Below are 11,769 nucleotides of genomic sequence, written 5' to 3'. Positions count from 1 at the left end.
AGTGCAACCTTTAGTTAAAGTTGACCATAGAGTTGCCCTGGAGGAGCTAGAAAGGCCTAGTAGAGTGTCCTCTCTCGGAATAATCTCTAGGTCTTTCAGTGCAACCTTTAGTTAAAGTTGACCATAGAGTTGTGCTGGAGGAGCTACAAAGGCGTAGTAGAGTGTCCGCTCTAGGAATCTCTAGGTCCTTCAGTGCAACCTTTAGTTAAAGTTGACCATAAAGTTGCACTGGAGGAGCTACAAAGGCCTAGTAGAGTGTCCTCTCTCAGAATAATCTCTAGGTCTTTCAGGGCAACCTTTAGTTAAAGTTGACCATAGAGTTTCCCTGGAGGAGCTACAAAGGCCTAGTAGCGTGTCCTAGAGTGATTGCTGCAGCTCAAACTGTAAAGTATCTTTTATCTAGAGCTGGGGAGGAGAAAACTCTTTATTTTTGTTCTTTAAATTAAACTTCCCCCTTTTTGAACTTTACATTTAGCTTCAGAGCCTTTTTGGGTAGAAGAGTTTGGTCTCACCAGGGTACCGGTGCATTGCACACCCAAACCTGCCACCACCTTTAGTTGGGTGTGTCTTCACACAGTTCTTAAAATCTGTGAGGTTGGTGGCTGCCTCCCAATGCCCAAGGCCTCTCTCCTGGCCCTTCCCACAGGCCCCTTCCTCTTCGCACAGAGCTAGGCGATCCTGGCTTTGCTGCTGCCTTCCCCTCCTGGCTCCCAGAGGCCTGGTCCCCTTCCCTTTCTCCCTCCACTCTCCAACCTTCCCTCTTGCCCATCTGCACTGCTTCAGCATTTCACCTTCAGCATCTCTTCCCTGCCTTTCTATTTTTCACATTCCTTCCATCTCTCTATCACAGATAGAAACACAGCCACATATCATATCACCTCTGAACCTTCTCTTCTCCAGGCTAAACATCCCTAGCTCCCTAAGTCTCTCCTCATAGGGCTTCATGGTTTCTAGACCGGTCACCATTTTGGTCTCCCTCCTCTGGACACATTCCAGCTTGTCTACTTCCTCCTTGAATCGTAGTACCCAGAACTGGACATCATTGATAAAAATGATCAATGGCAGAATAATCCCCCCCCCAGTAGGGAATACTGCACTGCAGTCCCTACAGTGGCACTGTATTTGCAGACACTAGAACATAGCAGCACGGCACTAAGGACCTGGCAATGCTATGACACTGCATTGAGGTCCCCACAGAACAGTGCCACTGCACTACAAACCCCAGAATGCAGTGGCACCGGCCTACAGACAACCCAATGAAGTGGCATTGAACGTCAGACCCCATAATGAGGAGCTCTAGTGGCACAGTAGTTAAATGCCAGTCCTGCAGCCACAACGTTGTAGGTTTGATCCTAAAGGAAGGCTCCAAGATCCACTTTTGTAGGTTGGTAAAATTCGTACCCAGCTTGTTGAGGGCAATTGGCTTTACACATTGTAAATCCCTTTGGGAATTTTGTTGTGGGTTTTTCAGGCTGTGTGGCCATACCCTTTCCCGACGTTTTGCCAGCATCTGAGGCTGGCACCTTCAGTCCCACTTCCGAAGATGCCAAAGCCGCAGATGCTGGCGAAACGTCAGGAATAAACTCTTTGAGAACATGGCCATATGGCCCCCAAACCCACAAAAAACAATAGGTTTCCAGCTTGCAATGGAAAAGTGCCATGGAAGGGGGGCCCTGATGTCACAGAAATATCAACAAGGACCAATGTCCATGGCGTCGAATTGTTGAAAGACATCTCTCCAGAGAGAATATGATTCAAACTGGAGCAATAAAGCGGAGGCCCAAAGGGTCATTCCCTCCGCTTTGGAGTACCAAAGAGATCGTGCAAAACTGGAGCTGGGTGAGTTGGGGCTGAGGCTGGGGAGGAGGAGGGAGAAGGAAACCATTTGTTCCCAAATTCCCCGAGTTATTCTATAAATCTATAACCTCATCCTTCCAACCCGGCCGCTATGGGAGCTGCGTCATGCCTCTCCGCTTATTCACTCATGTTCCTTCCATTCCCCCTGCGACGCTGCAAACATACAGTATTAGCAATATTTGTCACAGAAATATTTGGTTCGATGAACAAAATGTTCCCCTCCCCATTGCTCCCCGTAGGTTTGAACATGTTCACAAATGCACAGGAACATAAGAAGAAGAAAAGAAGCAGATAAGTCATGCCAAAAATGAACATGACAAAATGAAGTCTAAATGCGGCAGTTCTGCATAGCAGGACTGGGTTGGATTGGATGGCCTTTGGGGTCCCTTTCAACAACTCTATGGTTCTATGGCTTCTTAGAAATTGATGCAAGCCACAGTGACCCCAAAAGGTGCATCTAACTGGAAGGTCTTGCCAATGTTTCCTCCTCGGAGATGCTCAAGCTATCAGGCACATCTTCCCCAAACAAGGCTCATTGTAGATCTTCAAGACAGCAAATATACCACTATTTTATTTAAGTGCAAACTTTGTAAGCCATTGTAAAGTCTTTGTAAGTTGTCGCCTAAACCTACCGCCGTAATAATAATGTCGAAGGCTTTCATGGCCAGCATCCATATTTTTTTGTGGGGTTTTCGGGCTATGTGGCTATGTTCTGGAAGAGTTTATTCTGCAACAAACCCTTCCAGAACATGGCCGCATAACCCGAAAAACCCACAAAACAAACTTTGTAAGTCGTTTCCGATTTATGAGAACATGCAAAACTGGGGCTATCCTGGGTTTTTCTTGGCGAGGATTGTTCGGGGGGCGGCTTGCCGTTTGCTCTCTGAAGCTGAGAGAGCGCGACTCGACCGAGGCGGGTATCCATGGGTGCAGATCCTGGCAGAAAAGACCAAGCGAGCCATACCAAACGCATTAATAAAACAGAATAAAATGTTTTCACAAGGCATTCCCTCTGGGCCCTGTAAAGCAAGAACATATGCAGGGTTTCCCCCTGGTGAAATCGGACAATAAGCATGAGCAAAGTCAGGAAAACCCCCCCATTGAAAATGTATGGAGAGATGGGGATGTGGGCCTCCGCAGTAAACCAGACCCAGCTGGAGGGACTGGGAGAGGTCTGGGTGGGTTGTATAAATATACAAAGTGGGCCAAGCCTCGGCATAATGTTTCTAGGAGGCTGGGGATGGGGGGGAGAAGGTTGCAGGGGGCCCCATTGCCAGGAAGAGCCGTGCAAACGTCTCTCCCTGGTTTGCATTAACATTGCTTCAAGGCCGAACCAAAGATGCTCCAGTTCTTTTCCCATTCCTTCCCCAGCCCCCAGGTCTCCCCTGCCACTGTTTCCCACGGCAAAAAGGAATTCCACTTATTTCCGCCTTGCATTGACCAGGAACTGAGGCATGGATCCCTCTTTCACATTCTTCCCCGGCCTCTTCTTAGGAGTTTATCCCATGAAGGCGATCGGGAGTTTATCCTGTGAATATCCCGGAAGAAATCACGTAATTGCGCGTGATGATTTCGCACGACGTGGCACAAAACCCGCCGTTAAAGTGGTCACAAGGGCATCTTTTTCTTTCAGGGTTGCAGCGACAATGCGTTTCCAACATAGCCTTATTGTGCAACTGTGTGTGATCATCATTTGCGCACTTACTCGCCATTTCCGCTCCGTTTGCGGGATGTGTTAAATGTGCTTTAATCTCTCTTTAATTTCGAAATCAGTCCCAGTATAATAAACTCCTTCGTCTTGAGCCAAAAAGGAGGCAAGCAGTTGTGTGCATACTTGTGTCAGAGCTTGGAAATGTGGCTTTTTTTTGGGGGGGGGTTGTGTGCTGGGAGTTGGAGTCCAAAAGAGTAACATTTCCATGTGTGGGTTGTGTGGCTTCATATCCGACATGCATTTCTGGGCAAGAGCTTGAAATGTGACTTTTGGGGGGTTTGTGTGCCAGGAGTCATAGTCCAAAAAAGTAACGTTTCCATGTGTGTCGTGTGCCTTCATTTCCGACATGCATCTGTAGAAGTCAGAGCTTGGAAATGTAACTTTTTGGGGTTTGCACACTAGGCGTTGTGGTCCAGAAGAATAATGGTTGCATATGTGAGTTGTGTGCCTTCGTATCCGACATGCATCTGGGGGTCAGGGCTTTGAAATGTGACTTTTTGGAGTTTGCGCGCTGGGAAGTGTAGTCCAAAAGAGGAACATTTCCATGTGTGGGTTGTGTGCCTTCATTTCCGACATGTGTCTTTGGGTCAGAGCTTGGAAACGTGACTTTTGGGGGATTTGCACCCTGGGAGTTTTAGTCTAAAAGAGTAACATCTCCATGTGTGTGTTGTGTGCCTTTCTTCCTCCTCTGCCTCTTCCACTCCTTCTTCTTCTTCTTCTTCCTCCTCCTCATCCTGCCCCCCTTTTCTCTCCAAATCCTGGCAGAGGCTCAGAAGGAAACCTTAAACCCTGGCTCCACCTTCCTGCCTGCCTGCCTTCCCACTGGAACTGGGGCTGGGAAGGGCTTGGGGGCCCCCTTCTTGGATGCTCAGAGCTGCAGAGTGCTGAACCTGGACCAGACGGCTCTCAAAGTCCCTGGGAGAAGATGCTGCTGCTGCTGCTGCTGCCTTGGCTATTGCTGGCAGGACCCTGGCTGGCCTCCTCTTCTCCTTCTTCTTCTTCTTCCCCGGGGGATCCACCACTTGCCTCCTGCTCACCCGAGGGCTGCTTTGCTGTCTATGGCCAGCGCCGGACTTTCTTGGAGGCTTGGAGGAGCTGCCGGGAACTGGGGGGCAACCTGGCCACCCTCAAGAGGGCCCAGGAGGCTGCCCAGGTGAGCCAGTTGCTCCGCAGCCACGCCGAGGACGGGGATCCCCAGCAGCACCAGCAGCCTCCCCGGCGGCTCTTCTGGATCGGGCTCCAGCGGCAGCCGAGACAGTGTCACCCCCAGAAGCCCCTCCGAGGCTTCACTTGGACCACCGGTGAGCAGGACACGGTGTACACCAACTGGGCCCGGCCCATCGAAAGTGGTGCTGGGAACAGCGGCCCCAGCTGCGCCGCCCCGCGTTGCGTGGTCTTGGATGACCAGGACTTCCAGTGGCTAGAAGGTTCTTGCACGGTGCCGGTTGACGGCTTCGTGTGCCGCTTTGCTTTCCAAGGGATGTGCCCTGGCCTTGACAGGGTGGGCAAGGAGGTTGCCATTACCTACAGCACCCCTTTTGGCCCGGCCGGTCCCCATTTGCGCTACCTGCCCTTTGGCACCGTTGCCACCGTTCGCTGCGGCCCAGACCTGGCATCCCCCGTAGTCTCAGTGCTTTGCTTCCAGCAAGAAGATAACACAGTAGGTTGGTCGAAGACAGAGCCAATATGTCCAGACGAGGTGTACCCATCCAGCGGCTGTGAGGGTGACAATGGAGGGTGCCAACAACTTTGCCTGGATGAAGGCAGCGCGGGGTACTCCTGTGAGTGCCACACTGGCTACTACCTCCTCCCCGACGGTCACTCCTGTGCTACCCATGACGCCTGCAAAGGTAATCCTTGCCCCTTCGGTTGCTTGGCCCTGCCGGAGGGTGGCTACCAGTGCCAGTGTCCAGCAGGCTATGAACTAGGCCCAGACGGGCACCAATGTGAGGATGTAGATGAGTGCGCCGAAGAGGCACCTTGTGAACACCAGTGTGAGAATACCGAGGGCTCTTTCCTCTGCCGATGCCACCTGGGATTCAGCCCCGCTGAAGAGGATCCAGGGCAATGTGTCGACACTGACGAGTGCCAGTTCCCCGGTGTGTGCCAACAGATGTGTGTCAACTATGTGGGTGGCTTTGAATGCTATTGCACTGAGGGTTACGAGTTGGATGCTGACGGCATTAGTTGTGTCCTGGTGGCCCAATTGCCACCCTCGGCCACTGCCCAGAGCCACCCTGGCGGTGGCGGTGGTTACTTCCAGCCCTTTGGTGTTGGCCATGGATGGGAGCCAGAGGTGGATGACCGCCACTACCTGGATGACCGCTTGCCTGCCTCAGACCCCTTCTCGGCTTTTCAAGACATTTGGGTGCCATCTCCTGACTTGCCATCCATCCCAGATTCCCGGGTTGTTCCCCGCATGGTGCCAGACACAGAAACTCCCGAACTAGCCCCCCTGGATTGGAATCCATCTCTTTTGGAGACTGTGGAGCTTAGCCGGATTCCCAAACTGCCCTCAACCACCCCCACCACATCTCCTCATCCCATACCCACCCGTTCCCTCCTGCCCACCCCTATTGGCACCTCTGAAGATCTTTCCACTCACCTGATGCATCCTGTCTCAGACCCACACCTTCCCCTTGTCCCCACAACCACTTTGCCCATGCTGCCCCCGACTGATGGCATAAAAGGGGGTGTTGCGGTGTGGGGGGTAAGGGCACTTCCCCCAAGTTTGCCCCCACAGAGCCCCACTCCAAGCGAGGAAGGCACCATCCGTCCGAAGCGCGATGACCGCTGGCTCCTGGTCGCCCTGTTGGTGCCAATCTGTGTCTTTGTGGTCATCATGCTGGCCCTGGGCATCGTCTACTGCACCCGCTGTGGAGCTCAGGCCAAAACGCGCAGCGTCACCCAGTGTTACCGCTGGGTGATCAGCTCGGCAGGGAAAGGCGCCCCGCCACCCTCGTCCTCCCGGGCGTGCCAACCCGCCACATGCCGAACCAGCGTCTGAGCCACGTGCCAGCAGTGGGCACGGTGCTCCTTTCTCTCCCGGGACTGCACCATTTGTGACACAGCTGCTGATTTTTGGGCAGAAAAGATGGAGCGCAAAGAATTCTCTCCCCATTGAATGGGGATCAAACATGCCAGACTGTAGGGGCTAGAGCTTGCCAATTCTGGACTGCATCTCCCATCATCCGCTTTCTGACGCTGGCAGGACAATTCTGGGAGGTGTAGTCCAAGGAAGAGCAGCTTTGCCAGGCTCTGGTTTGACCCCCTTCCACATCCATTCACTCCATATCTGGGACACGCTGAACCACAGGAGGATATGGAGACTTGGAGCCAAAATATGATTCTCTCTAGCCATCACCAGGACTCTTGCTTGGTTGGGTTCAAATCCCAGCTTGGCCATGGATATGAACTGGGTAATCCTGGGCAAGTCGCACGCTCCCAGCCTCAGAGGATGGCAATAGCAAACCTTCTCTGAACAAATCTTGTCCCAGAATAGGGCCACCATAGGCCTGAAATGACTTGAAGACCCATAAGAATAAACCAACCACAACTCACTTGGCCAGGGGACCAGAGGACCTTCTCTCTCCCTTTGCTGGGTGGGATACAGGCCAAAACCAGGGAATCATTGCTGGGACGTGTTGCAAGGACAAAGAGACCCTTTGCTGGCACAGAGAACTGTCCTCTCCTGCCAGCTGGGATGCGCAGTACCGCACACCCCCAAAGGGCCCCAAAACTTGGCCGGGGATGCCGTGAAGAAAAAGAAGACAGGAGGTGCTTTTTAAACATACTGCATCATCCTTGCTGCTCCGTCCAGCTCAGGATGATGGACATGACTGACCTTGCCAGGTCCAGAATTGGGGATTGTTTGTACGCCAAATACATCTTCAGCCACCGCTTAAAAAGAGAAAGGTCTCCAGTCCTTACGGTGCCAACATGAGAGGTTGGTTTGAAAGACACCGCCACCTTCTACCACGCAGCTGAGAAATACAACTGTAACCCCAGATGGGGTAGGACTGCAACTCCCATCAGTCTTATCCAGCAGAGTTGAGGGATGCTGGGAGTTCAGAGTCCAACCATGTCTGGGGAAGGAAAGTGGCATGATTCCCCATCCCTGGTTTAGATGGTTTCGGAGATAAAGTGTCTTCCAGTCCCACCTGGAAGTTGGAAGAGACCTCAAGGGTCATCCAATCCAACCCGCCATGCAGGAAGACACAAAGCAGATGGAGGTGTGGCAGACTCAAACTCAGGACACCCTGCATGTAAAGTGTGTGCTTGGCAGCCCTTTGTAATATTGGAAGTGTAGGACCAGGGTGTTATTGCCGTTACACCTGGACATAAAAAAAGCACACAATGTACACCGATTTTTCCCCACCTCCGGCCCGCTCTCGCCCAGACCGCAGCTGGCAAAGGTGGCTCTCTGGAAGATGACTGCTGGAAAAGTGGGCCCACCAAAGCTTGGCCAAGCTTGCCCACTGTCCAGTTGGTCAGTGGCCTTGGAGAGATGGACTTTCAGACTCCCTTAGGCCTCTTCCTCCTACTCCTCTTCCTCAGGACAAAACTTTGGCACCCTTTTTCTTTTTGCTGGGCGCTTCTAGGACCCCGGCTGGCATGGGGCCCGGTCCGTGCCTTGAACCCGGCACAGAAAAGGGACTTATTCCAGACATCAGGGGTCGGGTGTCCAGTTTTGGAGGCTTTTTTGCTAGTGTGCGAAGCAGATGGGTGGGTGGGCTTGTCTTTTGTAGTTGTTGCCAAGAGGGAAAGGGGCACTATATGGGCACCCAGTGAAGATGGGGAGGGCTGTGCTGGTCGTGACTGCTGATGTACTTTTCCTTTGTGGGGGGATTTTTTTGCCCCCCTTGTGTATGTGTGTGTGTGTGTATATGTGTGATTTTTGTTCACCTCCAATAAAAGGGACTGGCACCTCCAACTGGCTGGAATGAGAAGAGCATCTTCTATGTATGGTGGGAGTAAAGCATGGGAGAGAAAGGCGTGTGGGGCAACAGAGACAAGGAAAGAAATTCTTATTTTGAAGCACTCATGTGGTTCAGTGGGCCTAAAGACCCCCAAAAGCACCAGATCCAGTCTGAGCTTGGAAGCTAAGCAGCCATGGTTTGTATTTGGATGGGAGACCGACATGGAATACCAGGTACTGTAGGCTATATTTTGGAGGAAGGACTAGACAAAACCAGCCAAAGAAAACCCTCTGAAATGTGTGGGGTCACCACATGTGGATAGGTAACTTGAAGGCCCCTATACGCACAACGCGCATGATGTGGCACAAGTTGCACACACACAGCAGTCTCATAAGGATACGGAATATGAGAGCCTACATGGCATAGTGGACCTTGGGCAGGTCACACTCTCTCAGCCTCGGAGGAAGGCAAAGACAAAGCTTGCACAAAGCTTGCCAAGAAATATGCGTGTGCACACTCCCCCCCCCCCATAAGTTTGTTCACTTTTGGGTTCCCATACATTTTTAGAACTGGGGACTAGGGGACACGGGTTCCGATTTAGGACTCTAGTGGGTTGTGGGTTTGGGGTCGGTGGGAAGCAAGACTCCAGTTCCCACTTGGGAGGGCATGGTGCTTATACTGGGTATACTGGGGAAAGCCCCATTGTGTGCCTTCAAGTAATTTCTGACGCATGGCAATGTCATGGGTTTTCTTGGTCATCCTCGCCTCCCTTTAAGGCTGAGAGAGTGTCACTTGCCCAGGGTCACCCAGTGGGCCTTCATGCTTGAGCCGGGATTCGAACCCTGGTCCAGACTCAGAGTCCGAGTCCAATGCTCAAACTACTGTACTGCACTATACTGGTCGCCCAGTGGGTTTCCATAGCTGAGCCAGGATTCGAACCCTGTTGTGTTGTGGGGGAATTAAATCTAGTTCGGCTTTGTGGGGAGTCTGTGAACAGACCTCCATGGAAGGGAAATGTTTGCATCTTTCTTCCAGTCCCTATAATTTCAAGGTAATTAAAGATCTGGATTCCCAGAAAGACCTGCCTCTGAGCCACGTTTCCGTCTCTGTAGCCCCCAATTTGCAAAAGAAGTCGCTTTTCAATCCCCTTCCGTATGGGACCCCTATACTATAATTCCCTATTTTCCAGGCTGCAAAGCGGTCCCCGGATATTGCGCAACGATTTGAACAGATTAAATTGAGATTGATTAAACGGAGATTAAACTGAGATTAAACTGAGATTGATGTGATCTCTGCAGCCCCCAATTGCAAAAGGAGTAATGTTTTTGAATGTGTCATGAGTTGCGCCTTGGTTTTCTGGGTAGCTTTCAGGGTCAGAGCGATGCTGGTGTATATTAACACCCAAAATCCACATTGCAACAGATACCTTTACGGGGCCAACCAAAATGCACCCAATTCTACATTGCAAGCTTTCGAAGCTCTAGAGGCACTCTGTCCTTTCTTTTCCTCTTGGAAGTCTCAGAGCTAAGCCTGACAATCGCAATGGGTTTCAGAGAACAAGGGAACGCACTCTGCTCATGCCTAGAGGCACTCTGTCCTTTTATTTTCTGCTTGGGCATTTCAATGCTATGCCTGATAGTCAGGTTCAAGAAGAAGGGAAGGAAATGCATTCTGCTCATTCCTAGAGGAACTCTATCCTTTCTTTTCTCTTTCGGGTTCCAAAATGCTAAGCCTGACAATTGCAATGGGTTTCGGAGAGGAAGGGAATGCACTCTGCTCATGCCTAGAGGCACTCTGTCCTTTCCTTTTCCTCTTGCATGTTTCAATGCTAAGCCTGACGTCTCAATGCTTGGAGGAAAAGAATGCACTCTGCTCATGCCCTGAGACACTCTACCCTTTAATTTCCAGTGCATTCCAGTGCTAGGCCTGACAATGACCATGGGCTCAAGATAGGAAGGAAATGCACTCTGCTCATGGCTAGAGGCACTCTGTTTCCTCTTGCACTTTCCAGTGCTGAGCTGATGGTCACAATGGGTTTCAGAGAGGAAGGGAATGCACTCTGCTCATTCCCAGAGACACTCTGCCCTTTAATTTCCAGTGCATTCCAGTGCTAAGCCTGACAGTCACCATGGGCTCAAAATGGGAAGGAAATGCACTCTGCACATGGCTAGAAGGACTCCATTCTTTCACTTTCACTGCGACCCATGATGGCCACAAATGGTTTCCAGGCCTGGATTCAGCCCCCTTCCCTAAAATATTGGAAGATCCAAGAGGAATTGGGTGGGAATTGTGTGTTGGGTGTGTTGCCCAAAATGAAATCATGGCATATTAAATGGAAAAGGACCACCGCTGTCTTTCGATTCCCATCCCACCCAAAGACCCCCCTAACTTGGTCTCCTATTCCCCCCCCCCCCCAGCCCTCTTTTTTCCTGGGTCCGGCTTGCATGACTCAGATCTGATTCGAATTTGCAGCCCTCCTGGGTGCCATGGCACACGGCCCACTTTTGCGCTGTGCGTGTCGACTTGTGGGGCAAACCCTTAAAAACGTTAACCCTATGCAAGACTTTGGGGAGAGAGAGAGAAGAGCTTTGCGCTTAAAGGATGGTGGGCTGCAAGGTTTCCATGTGGAAGAAAGGGCTGCTTTCAAAGACCCCTTCCTCTCCAAATGATCTATGCACTTGGCCCTTCTTATCCACTGATTTTTTTATCCGCAGATTCAAGCATCCACGGCTTGAAAATATTCCCCAAAAGTCTAAATTCCAAATAGCAAACCTCACTTTTCCATTTTATTATAAGGGACACCATTTTACAATGCCATTGTTTTTAATGGGTCTTGAGCGTCCACGGATTTTGTTAACCGCGAATGGTCCTGGAACCAAACCTCAGCGGATCCCAAGGGCCCACTGTATCTTCCTTTTGCTTTCTTTTTCACACCCAGAACTTATAAGAGTCTTGGGTGAGTGTTTATATCGGATGTTTTAGGTTCGAAGTTAACATCTGGGCATTGTCTTGAAAGCCAGTATGGGATAGCGGTTTGTGGATTGGGCCAGGACTCTGGAGAACAGGGATCGAATCCCGGCTTGGCCATGGAAACTCACTAGAGAACAGGGTTCAAGTCCTGGCTCAGCCATAGAAACCCACTGGAGAACAGGGTTCGAATCCCAGCTCGGTGACAGAAACCCACTGGAGAACCCGGATTCAAATCTTGGCTCAGCCATGGAAACCCATTAGATGGCTTTGTGCAAGTCTCACTCTCTCAGCCTCAGAGGATGGCCATGGCAA

General features: G+C 51.2%; 1 protein-coding gene across 1 annotated transcript; it reads left to right on the top strand.

Moving 5' to 3' along the window:
• Positions 1-4,458: 4,458 nt before the first annotated feature.
• Positions 4,459-8,942, top strand: CD248 (CD248 molecule). Its single transcript, XM_042438881.1, has one exon. The coding sequence runs from the start codon at positions 4,494-4,496 to the stop codon at positions 6,573-6,575; it is 2,082 nt and encodes a 693-aa protein (XP_042294815.1). The 5' UTR covers positions 4,459-4,493; the 3' UTR covers positions 6,576-8,942.
• The last annotated feature ends 2,827 nt before the right edge of the window (positions 8,943-11,769 follow it).

The sequence above is a fragment of the Sceloporus undulatus genome, chromosome 9 (genome assembly GCF_019175285.1).
Source record: "Sceloporus undulatus isolate JIND9_A2432 ecotype Alabama chromosome 9, SceUnd_v1.1, whole genome shotgun sequence".
NCBI classification, from domain to species: Eukaryota; Metazoa; Chordata; class Lepidosauria; order Squamata; family Phrynosomatidae; genus Sceloporus; species Sceloporus undulatus.
The sequence above is the reverse complement of the archived record's forward strand: the minus strand, read 5'-3'. Positions and strand labels throughout refer to the sequence as shown.